The following is a 20,992-nucleotide window of genomic DNA, read 5'->3' as shown; positions in this document are numbered from 1 at the left end:
AAGGAACTTAAACAAATTTACAAGGAAAAAACAAATAACCCCATCAAAAATAGGGCAAAGGATATGAACAGACAATTCTCGAAAGAAGACATTTATACGGCCAACAAACATAAAAAAAAATACTCATCATCACTAGTCATTAGAGAAATGCCAATCAAAACCACAATGAGATGCCATCTCACGCCAGTTAGAATGGTGATCATTAAAAAGTCTGGTAACAACAGATGCTGGAAAGGATGCGGAGAAATTGATACTCTTTTACATTGTTGGTGGGAGTGTAAGTTAGTTCAACCATTGTGGAAGACAGTGTGGCAATTCCTCAAGGATCTAGAACCAGAAATACCATTCGACCCAGCAATCCCATTACTGGGTATATACCCAAAGGATTATAAATCATTATACTATAAAGGCACCTATACACATATGTTTATTGCAGCACTCAAAATTCTTTTAAGGAGAAGTTTCCACTTTCCTTATCATTGGACACGCTTCCCTCTTTTAATTACATGTTGAGTCCTTCTCTCATTTAGGCTTGAGAAAAATGTCCTTAAGTGTCCTAAACTTGCATCAAACCCACTTACTCATCAAACCCCACTTATGACTTCCCTTAGAGGACAAGGGACATTTCAGCTCAGTTATATGCTGCTATTCTCAATTCCTGCCATTTTTTTCCTCTTCCTTTGACCCCCTGGCCTACCTCTCCAGCTCACTGAAAACAGCCTCCCCTGATGAGCACACCATTGTTATGTAATAGCCTAACCCTTCCCACTCACCTATCAGGGGGTGCCAAGCCTGCAGACTCACTCTGCTTTCATCATAACTGCCCTGAGGAGAAGGCTGAAGACTGAGGGATCCTCTTTGTGCCTCCCATTTGATTGCATTTTCTTTGGTCAAAGGTTCCCTTATTCATGGGACCTGCCTGGGTCCAGGACCCCTTGACAGGTGCTCTCTGGCTGCCTGTCCTCTGGGCACTCTTGTCCCAGGTCTATTGTTTTCATGACCCACCAGGATGGCGCTTTACTTCCTCAGAAATTGTGATCCCCAGGAAAGTGCCCCAAAGGAGGCGTGGAGTTGAGATGCCAGACCAACTCTCTTACAGCATGCGTTTCCGGGGCCGAAGGCACGTGATTCACATGAAGCTCAAGAAGAACATGATGCCCAGACATTTACCTGTTTTTACTGATAATGACCAGGGGGCCATGCAGGAGAACTACCCTTTTGTCCCGCGAGACTGTTACTATGACTGCTACCTGGAAGGGGTTCCTGGGTCTGTGGCCACATTGGACACCTGCCATGGAGGGCTGCGTGGCATGCTGCAGGTGGATGACTTGACTTATGAAATCAAACCCCTGGAGGCTTCTTCCAAATTTGAGCATGTAGTATCCCTGCTTGTGTCAGAAGAAAGACCGGGAGAGGCTAGTAGATGTAAGACTGAAGGGGAAGAGAGAGATCAAGAATCTGAAAAGGTAAAACTGGCTGAAACTCCCAGAGCGGGCCACGTTTATTTGTGGAGGCATCATAGAAAAAACTTGAAAATTCACTACACGGTTACTAATGGATTATTCCAGCGGAACCCTAATGTGTCACACATAATAGAGAATGTAGTGATTATTAACAGCATCATACATACCATTTTCAAACCAGTTTATTTAAATGTCTATGTACGTGTTTTGTGCATATGGAGTGCTAAGGATATGGTAATGTTTTATAAGATGCCTGTCGAAATTGCTGTAGGAGAGTTTGGTTTGTGGAAATATTATGAATGGTTTTCAGAAATTAAACATGATACCTCAGTTGTTTTTACAGCATATCAAATTGAAAACCGGGACTGTTATACCACCTTTGATGGAATATGCAACCCCAACTGGGGAGCAATGTTTGTGTATTTAATAAGGTATCACTTATTTAAGGGGGCATGTTTAACAGCACATACACTAGGTCATAACTTGGGCTTGACACATGATTCTGCTGGTTGTTATTGTTTTCGACGAACCAACTGTCTCATGGCCCCTGTTCCTGATCTTAATGATATGATGAGCAATTGTTCTTATGAGCAGATGCAAAACAGGTTGAATAGATGGGATCCTTGTTTGAGTGAACCAAATATTCCATACACTAATTTTCCTTATGTAGCTCCTCGTTGTGGAGACAAGATCAAAAATCAGAGGGAAGAATGTGACTGTGGCTCCCTTAAAGATTGTGCCAATGATAGATGTTGTGAGACCTCTTGTATCCTTTCTCTTGGCAGTGTTTGCAATACAGGACTTTGCTGCCGTGAGTGTAAATATGCTGCCCCTGGAGTGGTTTGCAGAGACTTGGGTGGTATATGTGATCTACCGGAATACTGTGATGGGAAAAACGAAGAGTGTCCAAATGATGTCTATGTCCAGGATGGAACCCCATGTTCAGCAGTATCTGTTTGTGTAAGAGGAAACTGCAGTGACCGTGATATGCAGTGTCAAGCCCTTTTTGGCTACCAAGTGAAAGACGGCTCCCCAGCGTGCTATCAACAATTGAATAGGATTGGTGACCGATTTGGAAACTGTGGGGTTATTCTACAGCGAGGAGGAAGTAAACCTTTTCCATGTGAAGAAGATGATGTTTTTTGTGGAATGTTGCACTGTAGTGGTGTCAGCAAGATTCCCGGTGGAGGTGAGCACACTACATTTCGTAGTATATTAGTACATGACATAAAAGAAGAAAAATGCTTTGGCTATGAAGCACACCACGGAACAGACTTGCCAGAAATGGGGCTGGTAGTGGATGGTGCAACCTGTGGCCCAGGGAGCTACTGTCTTGAACACAATTGTACTTTTTATCAAGACCTGCATTTTGAGTGTGATCTTAAAACATGCAATTACAAAGGAGTATGTAACAACGAAAAACATTGTCACTGTGTGTTTGGGTGGCAACCACCAACATGTGAACTGAGAGGAACAGGAGGTAGTATAGATAGTGGCCCTCCACCTGACAAACAATATCGTATTGCAGGCAGTATACTTGTGAATACAAATGGAGTACTACTTTTAATATTTGCTCGTTACATCCTTTTTCTGGTTTCACTTCTCTTTGGTGGCTTTTCACAAGGAATAGGATTTATGGAAGAGAAAGTATTGCAAACTACTGAACCTGAGGAGTAAATACTAATGGGAGCCCACACAATGGAGAAAATCACATTGACACTTACTGGGAGTTGTAATCAATAGTCATTATGATGGTTACATCACCTCTTAGCAATTTGATGTCATCTTGAAATAAAATCACTTGGCAATTTAAAAAGGGTCTGTGTGTTTAAATTTACTTAACATTTCCTGTCTGGTCATATTCTCAATACTTATTTAGATGACGGCAGAAACTCCTAGATTCACTAACAAGAGGACCTGTACTCATTTAAGATTTGGAGCTAATGTTTTCCAGATACCCCTGTGGCAAATCCCATGTACACTAATATACATTTGCTCACATTCTTAATTTTTTTTTTTTTTTTTTTTTTTTTTTTTTTTTTTTTGAGGCAGGGTCTCTGGTGCGTAGCCTGCCAGGTTGGAGTGCAGTGGCACAATCTCGGCTCACTGTAACCAGTGCATCCCGGGGTTCGAGCAATTTTCCCACCTCAACTTCCTGAGTAGCTGGGATTACAGGCATGTGCTACCACGCCAGATTAATTTTTGTATTTTTAGTAGAGACAGGGTTTCACCATCTTGGCCAGGCTGATCTCAAACTCCTGGCCTCAAGTGATTCACCCACCTCGGCCTCCCAAAGTGCTGGGCACTTGGTACATGCTATCTGCCATCATTTTCATTATTCTCAGTATTTTTGCATTATGCTAAGCCTGGGGAATCCCATATGTAATGTCTCTGACTTTTTGTCTTTACTGTTAAACTATTACAGAAAAGGTCATTATTCACTGATAAATCACTTCTCAATTTATCTGGAAATTAAAGGTATGGGACATCATATTTTAAATCTCCAGGAATTGCCTGAGCCCAGCCTATCTATAAATTACAGGATGGAACTGACAGTCTGATAAATGTACAGACACAAAATCTTACCTAAAGAATCGCTTCAGAAATAGTGCACTAAGGTGGGGTACAGTGACTCACGCCTATAATCCCAGAGATTTGGGGGCCTGAGGTGGGAGGATTCCTGGAGGCCAGGAGTTTGAGACCAACCTGGGCAACATTGTGAGACTCTGTCTCTATAAAATATTAAAAAACAAAAAAAAATTATCCAGGCATGGTGGCACATACCTGTAGTCCTAGCTATTCCAGAGTATGAGGAGGGAGTATCAGTTTGAGACCAGCCTGGGCAACATAGTGAGAATCTATCAACACAAAATATAAAGAAATTAGCTAGGCATGGTGGTGCATGCTTGTAGTCCTAGCTATTCAGGAGGCTGAGGCAGGAAGATCACTTGAAGCCAGGAATTCAAGGCCAACCTGAGCAGGATAGCAAGACCCCGTCTCTAAAAGAATTTAAAAATCAGCCCGCTGGAATAGTGTGTCCCTATAGACCCAGCTACTTGGGAGGCTGAGGCAGGAGGATCACTTGAGACCAGGAGCTGGAGCTTACAGTGAGTCATGACTGTACCACTGCACACCAGCCTGGGTAACAGAGTGACAGCGTATGTGTGTATGTGTCAGTGTGTCTGTGTGTGTGTGTTTTAAAAACTTTTCTCTTGTTTTTAAGGCTTGTCATATCCAACAAGCGGTGATGTTCCAGGTCAAATAGTACAAGGGAGGTGGAGATGTGGAAGAAGCGAAGCATGGGGGACTTCAAGAAGATAGGGATCAGGATAGAAGGGAGGTGAGAATCAGAGGCATAAATAGAGGTAGACAGAAGGGAGGAGGCCTTTGGGAAAGGAAGATCATTGAAGCTCTTGAAAACAGGACTCAAGACTAGAGATTGTTCAAAGTATTTCTTTTCTTGGTTTCTTCATACCAAATAAAGTAAGTTATTTGTGGAGTGTCAGCTATTCTGCTACCCTTTTCTTCTAAGGTGACACAAAAATGCACAGGTTTGACATGCCCCAAGTTACCAAAGGCACTCCAGTTCAAATTTATACCTGATGAAATCACGCCACTTAAGAATTTAACAGATTGATCAACATTGCACCAGACCATATGTCTACACAGATCTGACCAGGTGTTTGGGTTGAATAGGAGTTTCCATAGTAGAAGAAATTTGAGATAATAGAAGAGTCTTTTCCCACCTTAGGAAAGTTACCTAAACTCTCTGCTCATCTACAGAACTCTGAAAGATGGAAGGAAAATGCTGACTTCAGTCTGACAAAAGGGTACCTAGAAAAAAGTCAAAGCATGCAACCACCATGCTATGAAAGAAAGTCAGGTGGATGGGACGATCTGTGCAGCAAACTGCCATGGCAGTGTTTACCCATGTAATGAACCTGCATAGCCTATCCTGCACCTCTACCGCTGACCTTAAAATAAAAGTTGGAAATCAAGAACAAAAATAAAAATGAGGGAAAAAAAGAATCAGATACCAACAGCATGGCTGACCATTCCACTCACGGAAATTAGGGTTCTTTGATAATGCTGTCTTTGGCACAAAACTGGGCAGTGTTGGCGTTTTGCACAAAACTATTCCAAGTAACAACACAAAATTATTAAACATATATATTATATAAGTTTTTTAAAGTGACTCACATAGAGGTTAAAGGCTTTATTCAATTGAACTACATGAGGGAGTACCTGAAGACCAGGTGATGTCACAAGTGAAGCAGGGTCAAGGTTTTTACAAGATGGGAACGTTCTGAGTAGCTGTCCTTGTCCTTTCAATTTTAGCACCAGTGTTCACCTTAACCAAAACCCATAGATGGAGACTATTCATATTTACTTGTACCTTCTTTGGAGTCTAATAACCAACAGAACAATAATTCTGAGAACCGTCTTTACAAACCTTGTGGGTTTTTGGATAGCCATGGGCTGTGAGAGGTATATAGTTTTTTAAAAAATGGGTTGGGGGAGGGCGCTGGGCATGGTTGTTCATGCCTATAATCCTAGCACTTTGGGAGGCCAAGGTGGGAGGAATACTTGAGCCCAGGACTTTAAGACCAGCTTGGGCAACAAAGCAAGACCCCATCTTTATAACATTAATTTTGTTTTAACTTTAAAAAAATAAAGAGAAGAAGGAAAAATAAAAAGGACAAAAGTGGCAGTCAGGGAGGACCCAGAGCACTTGCTAATGTTTGTTTTAAATCTTTTGCACCTTCATCCCGGGAGGTCAACACTGCTGCACATATCCGTTTGCAGTTACCATTGCATTGGGTGGTTCCAAGTGGCTCCCAAGTGAATCCCCTAGTTTCTCCATATAACCCTCCATGCCTCTACTGGGGCTCAGCAGCCTTACCTTCCCCTGCTCTTCAGGGTCAATTACTCCTGCCAAAATGACTCTTCTTTTTACCTGCTGGTCCTTGAACAGAAGATGTCCCAGATTCCCTGAGGGCAGCTTGCAGGTCTATGGAACTTATGCTGGGTCCTCTGGCAAAGATGCATTCTCTTTGTGGACCAAGACCTGCCTAGAGAACAGGTAGTTGCAAGGAGGGAAGCAGATCAGTGGATCATCAAGTGTGATGATAAGTGAGGCCACCCGGCTTCTCTTCCTTGGCTCTGGGCCCCATATATTCTTTCTATTGCATATACAACACCATGTAGGAATCTCTGACTTAATATACACAATGCATTGTGAAGGCTGGCACTCAATTCTTTCAGAATATTGTTTCTGAGCTGGCACTCTGGCTCTGCCTTCTGCAGGCCATTCTAAGCACTTTAGGAGAATAGATGCTACTAAATATTGAATATATAATACAAACAATATAATTCATTGCTATGTACCATTCCTGCACCTCATACACTAAAGGGTGAATGAATCCTCTATTCATATGCCAAGTTGTATGAGACTCCATGCTTAAAGATCTTACAATCCATATGCCCACAGTAGTGGTGCTGGCTCAAGCTCTATAGACAATATCATAACTAGAATATGTATATTTTCTTGTGTGAACTAATCGCTGGCCCTCCCAGGATAAAAGGGGCACAAAGTAGTCAATGTCTCACTATTTCACTGTTTGTTTTCCTTGAAGACTAGCACCTTCCCAGAAACTCAGCCTTGATCTGTGTCACTGGCAAGTTGGACATTCATGACAGAAGTGTCTTGATTAACTCCCTTGGCAAGTGGGAGTCCATGCTATTGAGCCCAATGTACCTCCATCTCTGCCACTATGGCCACCTGTTTGTGTGCCCCTGGAGAATTCATATACATGGATATCTTTTCAAGAGTGAGAAGACCCAAAATAATGGTCAAAGCAGAAAGTTTTTATACTTTTAGAAAAAGAACAATAAATTTGTGAAGAAATGACAAGACAAAAGTATAGAGAGCCAAAAGCCTGTGGGTTGTAACCTACTCAGCATTCCACTGGAGGCTATATGATCAAACAACAAACTGTTTATCATGAATGCAGGATGTGGGCAAACTCACAGCCACCAGAAGGTATGCTGAGTGCAATCACTCCCTGGTACCGTTGTCCTTGAGGTTATCTACTGGAACATCTAAAGACTACTGTTCAGAGAATACAGTGGTGCAGGCCTGCACCGAGTCAAGCAGCCTACTGACAACCACCTCCTTCTCCCTATCTCCTTTTCTCAATAAATATGAAGGAAGCTATAAGCTCAGGGCCCTTGTTCACTAAAAGCAAGGAGCCCCCTGACCCCATCATCCAAATATACTCTTTTGTCTTTGTCTTTGTTCATCCCCCTTTGTTCCATCCAACAGGGACTGGGGCCATGACACAAAAAGATCTAAGCTAGGGACAGTGAATTCCAGGGAAGTCACTAGGAGATGTATTGGTGTGGAGTGTCAAGGAGGAGTTATAAAGCTAGTGGGAGATAAGAGTTACTTTAGTTTATTTGTACAGGTCTACTGCAGCAAAAATTTCCAACCCTGGGGATATGGTTATTTTCTTGTCCTGGCACAGGGAAGGCATCTTTCTCCATGGAAGTTTTATGGCTTGCTATATGCAGGAAAAGGCAGGTCAGATAGTCACTTCTGGAACTACAGTTTCCAAAGTGCTTTGAGCTTGAAGTAATCAATACACTAATTTGGCATATTTTAGAGTGGCACACTTTTAACTCCTTTATTTTTCCTGTCTGAAACTTCCGTAACAGTTTCAAATTAAAAGCTGAGTTGGTATTTGTGGAGAGAAGAGTTGTGTTAGCAGCTGAGTGGCAAGGGATCTGCAAAGGGAGAGAAGAACACAGATTAGAAGGAGAATTAATAAGCAGAAAAGCACAATCTAAACACGTTTACCCATACTCCATTCAACCAGTCTCCTATCCCTGACAATGGGTCAGGCCAATTGAATGGTTTAGCTTCATTTATATGACGAAGAGTGTTTATCTTGTCTTTCAAAAAGTTCAGATTAGATTCTATTTGTCCCTGGTGGTTTACATATAAGCAGCGTTCCTCACCAACGATTGCACAAGCTCCTCCTTTGTGGGCTGTCATTCTATCCAGGACATGGTGATTCTGAAGTACAACAGAGGCTAAACTGTTAACTTCTGATTGGAGTCTTCTCAGTGCTTGCATAGTAATACTGACTCCTGTTCTATTACCATGGAAACATTGAGAATTTTCCTTTCCCTCTCATAAGTTCCAAAGCCTGGGAAAATGAATCTCAGCGTGGAAAGGAACTAGAATTGTGACATATAAGGGGATTTTCTCTAACATCTCATTTAGTACGCTTGTGTGGCATTACTTTATAAACAAAGGAGCCCAAGTTTATAATTTGGCTGGCATTGAAGGAGGAGTACTTGGTGACAAAGGCATTGGGTATCTGAGTCCCCATCATTCTGACCATGTAGGTGAGAACCCTTCATAGACCTTGTCACCACACAAGATAAAAAGACCAGTGTGGTTCACAAATAATATCAGAGTCAAATTTGTGACCCAACAGATTGGGGTTTGTTGTGCCTGGTCTTCTGTCATATTGGCATCTGTGAATCTGTATGTGTCCCTGTCAGTCCATAGGAGCAGAACAGATTGCACAATATCAGATATAGGAGATCTTTAGTTTGGTTTTGGCAGCTATAGGGCTTGATTTTGTCACCTGGCCAAGTTATTCCACATTTTTTGAATACTCACCATGCTATCACCATGTAATCTTTGGTGCCTATCAGTCTAATGAGGAGAGCAAGTGAGCAAATCCAAGTTGCACAGGGCTGACTTCTGGGCCATCCATAACATCTGGTGATGTGGCAAGTGTTTGTACCATAAGAGTGTCAGGATCATTTATGACCTTCGTGAGAGGCTTATGTGCCATCTGTGGCATCAAGTCACAGGGTTTGATTGTGCTACTGCCTTGGGAAGTTACCTGTGAAAGATCCTGCATCATCTCTGCTTTCAGTACAAAGGGAAAAATCCCCTTCTAATATCTTTACTTAAACAAGCGACATTCCTCAACCTTCTACACAGGTGTCCAACTCACCAAAAAGAGAGGTAGTGTGACATTGTTTTCTTTTCATGGAAGCCATACCTTGTCATGCGTCCATGCTCCGGACTTGACCCACCAGGCACTTGCATCAGCAGGAATGAAAATAAGTTCAGATAATTTTGTATAATCTAGATGCTGATATACCAGCAATCAGATGGCTTAGTTCACGTGGCCAGGGTTTGGAAAACTCGTGCAAAGCGATGTTAGTTCTGTGCCTAAACTGTTAAGAAAACAGTAAAGGTTAATAACAATAAGACACAGTTTGAAAGAAAGTCCATAGTGGAGGATCAGAGGGAGAACCGAACAGACTGAGATAGTCTCCAGTCAGCTTTTTCAATAAGTGCTCAAAGAACAAAGAGGACTTTGTGAAGAAAAGAAAAGGGTTTTGGGTTTTTTTGTTTGTTTGTTTGGGTTTGTTTGTTTTTGTTTTTGTTTGTTTGTTTGTTTTAGGGAAGGTAGAGAGAACCAGTTCCTGTTATACTAACAATGTACACCCTGTCTTGGACCCCAACACCACATAGAAGTCCCATGAGGACTGGGGAAACTACCATGCTCATTCACACAACATCTCTCATTGGTCCAGAGTTGCTTTCAGATGATTTAACTCCTTCTTGTTTCCAGCTTCCTCCATGAGTGCACTGAGCACACGCCCGTAAAGCAGAAAGCCATTAGTGTGTATAGGACTTGTCATCCATGCTACAGACAGCCTCAAGGTTCAGCCTAAGGGATACAGGCAGGTACCACCAGCATCTGCTGTACCAGACTTTCCAGCCCCAAATACGTTTACTTTTACACTCATTTCCCTAGGATTGTATTTTCCAAGTAAACCATTTAGATTTAATCCTTGCCTCAGCATAGGTTTTCTAAGGAACCTGGGTACAGTAGATGCTAAAAGCCCACCCTACATCTTCTCGTCCCACTTGAGTTCACTTGCAGCCACAGTAGACAATCTCCATGCTCTGAGAGTTTACCACTTCACGTGCTTATATCTCAGATATTCTTTTCCTTACAGCTTTCTCCTGAACCATGGAGTATTAATCAAAGTTGTGTTTCACATGACTTCTCAGAAAGTGCACAGGGATGGCTCCAGTTGTACACAGAGAAAACTTGTTCATTTGTCTACCCTGTTTTGTGCTTCCCCCCAAAAACTAACTCTACCTAAATCCTTGTCTCTGGGTCTGCTTTTTGGGCAATCCCAATTAAAACAGGAGGTAAGACTCTATGCTTGTTATAAAAAGACTCTATGCTTGTTAATTCTACCCACCAATCCTGATATAATTGACTGATAGAGCTCTAATTAACTCAACGAATATAAAATAACTATACATCTTTTCTTAAAATAAGAATATTGTAAAATGCACTGCTTCTTGTAAAAATTTACAAGTAAAATAAGGTGACTCTAACAAATTAACTTTAAAATACAATACAGGATCCCAATTTACCAGCAAAGCACTGATAAAGGATTTATTCTATAAAGTGTATCAAGACAACTGGCTACCCATTTGGAAAAGTATACGATTAGATACCTATCTCATTCCTTATAGCAAAATAAATTCCAGAATTAAGCATAAAAGCTGAAACCAATATAAACCCAGAAAAAGTGGATTATTTCAATGTAATCTCAAGCAGAAATACAAAACACAGCAAATATAAAAGAACAATAGGCTGATAAATATAACTATAACCAACTTCAACGGTTTATCTATCCTTTAAGTTCTGGGGTACATGTTCAGAACGCGCAGTCTTCTTACATCAGTACACATGTGCCATGGTGGTTTGCTGCACCCATCAACCCGTCACCTACATTAGGTATTTCTTGCAATGCAATCCTTCCCCTAGCCCTCCACCACCCGACAGACTCCAGTATGTGGTGTTCCCCTGCTTGTGTTCATGTGTTCTCATTGTTCAGCTTCCACTTATGAGACAACATGCAGTATTTTGTTTTCTGTTCCTGTGTTAGTTTGCTGAGAATGATGGTTTCCAGCTTCATCCATTTCCCTGCAAAGGACATGTACTTATCCTTTTTTATGCCTACATAGTATTCCATGGTGTATATGTGCCACATTTTCTTTATGCAGTCTATCATTGATGGACATTTGGATAGGTTCCAAGTCTTTGCTTTTGTACATAGTGCCACAAAAAACATATGTATGCATGTGCCTTTACAGTAGAATGATTTATAATCCTTTGGGTATATACCCAGTAATGGGATTGCTGGGTTAAATAGCATTTCTAGCTCTAGATCCTTGAGGAATCGCCACACTGTCTTCCACAATGGTTGAACTAATTTACGCTCCCACCAACAGTGTAAAAGCGTTCCTATTTCTCCACATCCTCTCCAGCATCTGTTGTTTCCTGACTTTTTAATGATCACCATTCTAACTGGTGTGAGATAGTATCTCATTGTGGTTTTGATTGGCACTTCTCTAATGACCAGTGATGATGAGAATTTTTTTCACATATTTGTTGGCTGCATAAATGTCTTCTTTTGAGAACTGTCTGTTCATACACTTTGCCCACTTTTTGATGGTTTTTTTGTGTAAATTTGTTTAAGTTATTTGTAGATTCTGGATATTAGCCCTTTGTCAGATGGATAGATTGCAAAAATTTTCACCCATTCTGTAGGTTGCCTGTTCACTCAGATGATAGTTTCTTTTGCTGTGCAGAAGCTCTTTAGTTTAACTAGATCCCGTTTGTCAATTTTGGCTTTTGTTGCCATTGCTATTGTTGTTTTAGACATGAAGTGTTTGTCCTTGCCTATGTCCTAAATGATATGGCCTAGATTTTTTCCTAGAATTTTTATGGTTTTAGGTCTTACATTTAAGTCTTTAATCCATCTTGAGTTAATTTTTGTATAAGGTATAAGGAAGGGGTCTAGTGTCAGTTTTCTGCAGATGGCTGGCCAGTTTTCCCAACACCATTTATTAAATGAGGAGTCATTTCCCCATTGCTTGTTTTTGTCAGATTTGTCGAAGATCAGATGGTTGTAGATATGTGGTGTTATTTCTGAGGCCTCTCTTCTGTTCCATTGGTCTATATATCTGTTTTGTACCAGTACCATACTGTTTTGGTTACTGTAGCCTTGTAGTATAGTTTGAAGTGAGATAGCGTGATGCCTCCAGCTTTGTTCTTTTTGCTCAGGATTGTCTTGGCTATGCAGGCTCTTTTTTGGTTCCATATGAAGGTTAAAGTAGTTTTTTCCACTTCTGTGAAGAAAGTCAATGGTAGCTTGATGGGGATGGCATCTGTAAATTACTTTGGGCAGTATGGCCATCTTCACAATATTGATTCTTCCTATCCATGAGCGTGGAATGTTTTTCCATTTGTTTGTGTCATCTCTTATTTCCTTGAGCAGTGGTTTGTAGTTCTCCTTGAGGAGGTCCTTCACATCCCTTGTAAGTTGTATTGCTAGGTATTTTATTATCTTAGTAGCAATTGAGAACAGCAGTTCACTCATGACTTGGCTCTCTGCTTGTCTGTTATTGGTGTGTAGGAATGCTTGTGATTTTTGCACATTGATTTTGTATCCTGAGACTTTGCTGAAGTTGCTTATCAGCTTAAGGAGATTTTTGGCTGAGATGATGGGGTTTCTTAATATACAGTCATGTCATCTGCAAACAGAGACAATTTGACTTACTGTCTTCCTATTTGAATACGCTTTATTTTTTTATCTTGCCTGATTGCCTTGGCCAGAACTTCCTATACTATGTTGAATAGGAGTGGTGAGAGAGGGCATCCTTGTCTTGTGCCAGTTTTCAAAGAGAATGCTTCCAGCTTTTGCCCATTCAGTATGATACTGGCTGTGGGTTTGCCATAAATATCTCTTATTAATTTGAGATACATTCCATCGATACCTAATTTATTGAGAGTTTTTAGCTTGAAGGGGTGTTGAATTTTGTCAAAGGCCTTTACTGAATTTATTGAGATAATCATGTGATTTTTGTCATTGGTTCTGTTTATGTGATGGATTATGTTTATTGATTTGCATATGTTGAACCAGGCTTGGATCCCAGGGATGAAGCCGACTGGATTGTGGTGGATAAGCTTTTTGATGTGCTGCTGGATTCAATTTGCCAGTATTTTATTGAGGATTTTTGCATTGATGTTCATCAGGGATATTGGCCTGAAATTTTCTTTTTTGTTGTGTCTCTGCCAGGTTTTGGTATCAGGATGATGCTGGCTGCACAAAATGAGTTAGGGAGGAATCCCTCTTTTTCTATTGTTTGGAATAGTTTCAGAAGGAATAGTGCCTACTCCTCCTTGTACCTCTGGTAGAATTAGGCTGTGAATCCATCTGGTCCTGGACTGTTTTTGGTTGGTAGGCTATTAATTACTGCCTCAATTACAGAACTTGTTGTTGGTCTATTCAAGGATTCAACTTCTTCCTCGTTTAGACTAGGGAGGTTGTGTATGGCCAGGAATTTATCCATTTCTTCTAGATTTTCTAGTTTATTTGCATAAAGATGTTTCTAGTGTTCTCTGATAGTAGTTTGTATTTCTGTGGGAACAAACCATTTCAAAAAAGAATCAATAAACTGGAGCAGCTATCTTTTGTCTCCATATGGATGTGTACACTTACAACATGTAGAGCTTTCTCTGATTTGACCAGATTGCATTCTTGGTTCACTCCTCCCTCCTTGTGTGGCTCCAGTAGCTGTCCTCTGCTTCTCTTTGCTAACACATCGTTGGACCCTCTCCATCTCTATTCCTAGAAGTCATCAAACCATAAAAGTGTGACTACAAAGTAACGGGGCACACAAGTGGAACACTTACCATTTCATAAGGAATGCTTCTATGAAGATATAACATTTAACCTCTATTGAGAGAAAATAGGAGTTTTCCAGGGCAAGAGAGTAGGGGCAGTGTGGTAAACAGCATTTTGGGAATGGGGATTTCATGTACAGATATGCAGAGAATGACACAGCCAAATATATTGTAAACATAAAACAGGTAGAAGACACAAAGTTGGCAAGTGTAATGAAAAATGATATCCAAAAAGTTGTTTGACTGAATTTACAGAGTGCCATTCAGAAGTTAACTGATCAGTACAAAGGGTATCTGATTCACTCTGTGTTTTCAAGAGACAGGCTTTCCAAAAACACAGAGAATAGACTGGGGGGAAGATACACTGGAGGACGAAAAACCAGCAAAGTGTGCCACGTTCAAACAGCAGCATTTTAAATAAACACATTTTAAATATTCAAAGTTTATTTTTGAGCAAGAGTTCCAGTAGTTAAAAGAGAGGATCAGAATGACATCCTCAAGGTAGCAAAATATTATTTTTACTTTTCATAATTAATTCATGTATTTAATACTCCATTGAAATTCATTGCTTCATTTAAGTATTTACTGTGTAGTAAGCACTGTGCACTGTTCAAGCTATTGAGGACACAATGGTGAGCAAAACAGATAAAAACTACCCCATCCTCATGGAGATTATATTTTGGTATGCAAAGCAAATGCTCCAAAAGGATATCGAAACTGCCAAATTAAGACAAAGAGCTAGGAAGCACACAGGGAGCAAGTCAAGAGCTTTTATCAGACAAACAACAATTTTTTATACTTAAAAAAATTCACTTATTTGTTTCTTTTGGTAACCAAATAAACCCAAAGACTTGAGTGGGACAAATATTATTATCACCCCTATCCCCTTTTAGATTTTGAAGCAAAATGTCAGAAAAGGTAAGTAATTTTCCCACATTGATAATGTCAGTAGAGAGGTAAACCTCACCCCTGGACACTCTGATGCAGACACATCTCATGCCTTTCCCATAAGTCATCTCTAAGCACGAGAAACACAAAAAGAACTAAAGGGAGGGAAGGATGTAGCTTTATTTGCTGCTTAAAACAATGAACAATAGAAACAAGTTAAGAATAACCTGCAATTAATGACAATGCTTGTGGTTCTGACGTAAGGGAAGATCTTTGCAGCTTTCTGGAAATGGTAAAAAATGTGCTCAGTTTCAGGGATGTACTACCATTTCTACTGCCAAGAGACTAAAATGTAATAATGCATGGAATATTAAATTAGAGACATTTTCTTAACCTGATGAATGAGCCTTAGTTTCTTTGGGACTTAGTTTCTTTTGTCGTAGATACATAAGAAGCCCAACAGTAAACAGGAAAATCAAAACAGACAAAGAAGGAATCACAATCAGTGGCAAAAATCCTCTTTTCTTTGCAGATGCTGGGCCACTGTCAACACTACCCCCATAGCCTCTGTGCAGGCAGTAGGGAGGGGACCACCCATAGCCACAGTGGCAGTGATGTTGGTTATTGCAGATCCCCTTCATATTGCAGGTCTCAGGAAGGCAGACGTGTGACAAGACAGACAGACTGACACACTTCTTGTGGATGCAGATCTTTCCTGGGCCACACACAGTACCATCTTTCATGTCACCAGTGTCAGGTATGTTCATCCTTAAATGATAGTCAATACCCCAGCAGGTGATGCCATTGATACAAGTGTGCTGCAAAGTAAAATGATCTTGGAGAAGAGGAATGTCTCTCACATTCTCACATTGAACTCTCCCACAAAAGACATCAGAGATATGACATTTTAGGTATGTTGTGCCATTTATACCACAGTGACCAAAACGGTTTCCCTGAGAGTTGATTTCTTTATAGCAATTCTGAGATGCACTTTTTGCATCTTTACCAAAAACCTCCCTGCAATGCTGGTCATGGTTATTACATCTCTTTTGATAGCAGTAGGCACTATCACTACAGGGGATACGGTCCTGCACATATCTATCTTCTGGACACTGATAGGATATTCCATTGCACCTTTCTGGAAGGTCACATTCATTGACCTCTTGTCTACAGAGTTCCCCTGATGGCATGAACTTGCAGTCTTTGCAACAAAGCCCGAAAGCACAGGCAGCCCCAGGCAGAGTGCAGTTCAACAGACAACAGGCATCTTGTTCACACTGCTGTACAGATCCACAGTCACACTGCTCTTCTCTTTCAACCACACCATTCCCACAGCGCTTTAGCATAAAAATTTCCCTCAATCTTGAAGGATTATGCAGACATGATCCCTGGTTTAAGGTGGTCTTCATAAAATCACCATAACTGCAATTGGTGAATTTCTCTGCTGGCACTCTAAAAGTACACATGATACAACCTCTTTCCCCACAAAAACAGAATTCTTCATCATGCTGCATACCCAAAGAATGACGTAACTCATAGGCCACAGTGTTGGCAAAAAGAGACCAGGTATCTCCTTGAAAATTATCAACTCCACAATCAATACGTGGACGACATATTCCTGCAATGTAGACTAGACCAAGTATACTTATAAGTGAATTTTTTATGAACATATGTGCAGCATCATGCTGTAATTGGGAAAGACTGATTAGTTTCCATTGAGAGAAATCGTTCAGGACCTGTTCTATGCTTGTCATTGGGAAAATATTTCCTTGATTCCAAATTTCAATTCCAATCAACATTATATAAGTACATAACTGCTGATACATGGAATCCACCATGCTGACAACAAGAAATACATCCTCTTGTACCTTTGAGATGTTGCTTTGAGAGTAAATGAAGAAATCATGGTTCACCACAACAACTAGCTCCAGAAACCATGCATGGGTCCACCAGTCACCAGCAGATTTTGGTTCCAGAGCTGAGTTTTCAGCCTCTTCAAATCCCAACTGTTGGCGTGCTACTTCCTTCTCTGTTAAGCCACATCTCATAGCTGGGAATTGTGTCTCATTACTGTTTATCTTATAAACCAGGTGTTCAAATGTGGCAGAGTGCCTGATGGGTTCAATTTCATGAGTGAGGCCATTTATTTGTAATACCCCTCGAAAGCCCCCAAAACAAGCACTGAACACAGCCAGAGACTCAGGGACCCCCTCCACGTAACCATGATAGTAACAGTCATCTGGGATGAAGGGCTGATCCTCCAGGAGGGCATGCTCATCTGTGTAGGTGAACACTGGGAGGTGTCTAGAAACCAAGAGCTTCTTGACCTTCATGTGAACAACGTGTCTCTTTCCCCCAAGCTGCAGACTATAGGACAGCCATCCAGGAGCCTTTGCACTTCTGCCCCTGCTGATCACCTTCAAGGGGATCACCACTTCTGGGGAAGTGAAATGCTGGGAGGGCCCAGCCTGAGAGTAGCCAGAAATGGACAAAAACACCCCAAGCCAGAGCAGCAGAAGAGCGACCCTGATGTACACTAGTGTCCCATCCACTGCCATTATGAAGTTGTCGTCATGGAGCCATCTGTCCAGAGCAGAAGAGGACAAGGTGTGAGGCACTTCTGGTCTGGCTCCTCCCTCTAAGCTGCTCAGGATGCAGGGCTGACCCTATGGATCTGTGTCCTGGCAGAGTTAGATCAGAACTGCAGTGCTGGAAGTAAAAATAAAAATATGGGTTGGAAAGGTGATAAGTAAGGAAATCAGGAGAGAAAAAGAATGGAGTAGTGAAAAACTGGTTGATGTATCAAGAAAATGCTTTGGATTTGCTTTTAGTAAATGAGGTAGGGAGTTTGGGGATATAGAGAAGACAACATTGGCCACGTGGTGATAATAGCTGAAGTTGGAAGATGGGTACTTAAATAATTATCTCAATCTTTACAGGCAGTATGAAAACGTCCATAATAAAAAGTAAAAGCAGAAGTAAAGAAACTTAAGAATAGGGTGACTCTATATCTCAATTTGTCCAAGATAATATTAGTTTATACCTGTTGCCCTTGCGATAACTATTGATAGTGTCTCCTTTGAGTTTCAAAACTGGAGACATCAAAAACAATTGTAATTCTGTGTCAAGTTGCATCAGTTTTATGATACACTTTAGTTTCTTTATCTCAAAGTTATTTACTATTCCTCATTGTGTTCATCTTTACTCATAATTTTATTAGACTGCAAGATTCTTGACTGCATGGTTTATGATTTTCATTTATTTTAGTATCCTCTATAATGTGTTGTATAGTTGTGTGTACAATGAAAAATGAAAAAAGAGAGGAAGGGTGGTGAAGTGTTTTGCCTTATAAATTAATGCTACTAAAATGTATTCATATTGTATTATAATTTTAGGAAAAGAAAAAAATTCATGAAACACTGACATCCTTTAAGGGTATGGAGAACATAATGTTTTTCTCCCCAGTTACTGACAGGAGAGTCCCAAAGACAAAAGCAAAAGCTTTCAGAAGAGAAAATGAGAATCTGTGCAGTTTAAAGGTCTTGGGAAAAGGAACTCTTGTCTTATTAGGGCAAAACCGTTGGAGAGTCTGGCATTTTAGGATTGCCAGGGAAGAGTCCCAATGTTTGCTCAAATATATTTACCAACAGTTTTTGAAAGTGGAGAATTTCTGCACCTGTCATACAATCTGGCTGGCAACACTCATCCATTTCTTTTTCTATTAAACAAGTCTTTATGTGTTTGAAGCATACAAAGTGCAGGACATGTGCTAGATATTAGAGAAAGAAACAAAAATACAGAGCATTAAATAAATCATCAATTTAGTGCAGGAGCAAGAATAAGCTTTAGGAGGCCTTTAATATTGTATTCGATATTTTATATATTTTGTGCCTTTTTTTTGCTGACGAGAGTGTCCATATATTTCATCATAGTCTCAAAACTGTCAAAAGTGAGGCTAATAAGCACTGAGCATGTGTAGAAACAAACAAATAAACAGGTAATTATAATATGATCAAGACCAGATTAATCTGAAGATAACATAGTCTATGATTCAGGAATCTTCGTTGTACTGATCTCCATAAAGACCCTGAAAGGGGCTCAGTAATGGACTTTATGAAACTCCTCAAATTACAAGAGATCAAAATTAGTCACTATGCAAGAAAAATCAGAAATATTAAAACTGAAAAACCCTGAAATACTATAACTCATACAAAAAAAGATTTAATAAAGGCTTTCTAAAATTTGACGATAGTAAATTTTATTATTTATTTCATTACCAATAACAAGCTGTGAAGCTGAATTTTCTTTTCTAAACTATTAATAATACAAACTAAATTTCTATTAAACATACTAGGGAAAGGCAAATGCCTTTCAGTTCTTGCCATAGAAATTATAACAAAATAATTCTCTTAAGGGAGGCAATTAAATAAGAAGCAATTTGAAAACTGTAGGGAAAAGGTATCACGGAAGTGAGTCAGGAAGTTGATTAGTATAAATATGAGGGGATTAAATTTTGTGACGTTTATGGCGTTTTCAACCTTTTAATATTTATAATTTGTTGTGGCTTCTTTCTTATGCTAAATAGATCCTCATTTTCATACTTATTTTCTGCAATTGTAACTTGGTATTGTTTTTCGCAAAGTGGGCCCTCATCTTGTAGGTGCATGAGGCCCAAAAACTTAATTTCATCTCTGACTGTGATCAATGTATTGATGAAGGTAGGTGCCATTTCTTATAAGAACAAAAAGGAAAAGCATTTAAATCAAGCTAATCTAAGAAGACTTACATAGAAGATATACAAATGAACATGCCTGACCCAACACCAATCATCTCCTGGATTTTGAATCCATTTCTAATCAATGCTTTCTTTGCCCTGATTCAAGTTTCCTTATATTCTCTTCTTATAACTTCCCTTGTGCTTTCCAGAGTCTTCCTTTAAAGACAAAAGGAGGGAGAGAGAGAGGGAGAGAGACAGGCAGAGAGAGAGAGAAAGAGCGAGAGAGAGAATGAACCAACTCCATCCTGAACCTCTTCACAGAAAGCTCCCTACATCTACTTACCTTTTTAAACCAGAGCTTTAATAGAATTTACTGCTTGCCTAAAGGCTTCCTCTTGAGAAACCCCATCCTCAGAAGTCACATGTACCACAAGGTCCAGAGTTCCTGTTCTCCACAGCCCACAACATCAACACCAAATCATTTATCCTGCAATATCTGACTACACTATTTTTTAGATTTCTCTTATCACTCTTGGACAAAATTCAAAGGCTTTGGCCCCTGACTAATAAAATTACTCTCCACCAAAAATCCTACCCTCATCTTAAAGTACTATCAGCAAGTATATAGACAACCCATCTGAAAACAAGACAGGGTTTTTTAAAGTTGTTTTTTTTTTTAACCTCTTCAATTCGTCTTCAGTGTAATTCAGCCCACTCACTCAGTGTAACTCAGCCTACCTACTCAGTCATAATGTATACCTTGTCAACACACAAAAAATTTCATATACCCTAAGCAATTTACCAACAATTTTAGTTCTCCCAGGTCTCCCTTACTCCTGCTATACCTCTTTCTCAAACCCAAAGAGAACTTACTTTTTTCTTTCATTGTCTCCCATCTCACTCAATGTTCTTGTCTTCCAATCCACTCGAGCTCTGCTACCAGTTTCATCCCTTCAAGCACTGTATGCCAAAATCTTTAACTCTCTAAAATCCTAATTATAATACAAAATGTAGGGGGTGGGATGGGCGATGGGCAGGAACTGCATTAATTCTTCACATACTTTTTCCACTCCTACATCAAAGCTACCAATGCTACTCTGAAAAAAAAAAAATCACAA

The 20,992-nt window shown here is 40.1% G+C and overlaps 3 protein-coding genes across 3 annotated transcripts in view; 1 reads left to right on the top strand and 2 right to left on the bottom strand.

Annotated features, from left to right (window-relative positions):
• The window catches only part of ERH (ERH mRNA splicing and mitosis factor), an 892,055-nt gene that overhangs the window by 848,025 nt on the left and 23,038 nt on the right, over nt 1-20,992 (bottom strand). The gene's annotated exons all lie outside the window — the stretch shown is intronic.
• Nucleotides 421-3,327, top strand: LOC126958767 (disintegrin and metalloproteinase domain-containing protein 20-like). The gene has a single exon (XM_050797357.1). It carries the CDS (start codon nt 909-911, stop codon nt 3,138-3,140), a length of 2,232 nt encoding a protein of 743 aa, XP_050653314.1. The 5' UTR covers nt 421-908; the 3' UTR covers nt 3,141-3,327.
• LOC126958772 (disintegrin and metalloproteinase domain-containing protein 21-like) lies at nt 15,547-17,750 on the bottom strand. Its single transcript, XM_050797372.1, has one exon. The coding sequence runs from the start codon at nt 17,713-17,715 to the stop codon at nt 15,547-15,549; it is 2,169 nt and encodes a 722-aa protein (XP_050653329.1). The 5' UTR covers nt 17,716-17,750.

Source organism: Macaca thibetana, chromosome 7 (genome assembly GCF_024542745.1).
Source record: "Macaca thibetana thibetana isolate TM-01 chromosome 7, ASM2454274v1, whole genome shotgun sequence".
NCBI classification, from domain to species: Eukaryota; Metazoa; Chordata; class Mammalia; order Primates; family Cercopithecidae; genus Macaca; species Macaca thibetana.
This window is presented reverse-complemented; position numbering and strand designations above follow the sequence as displayed.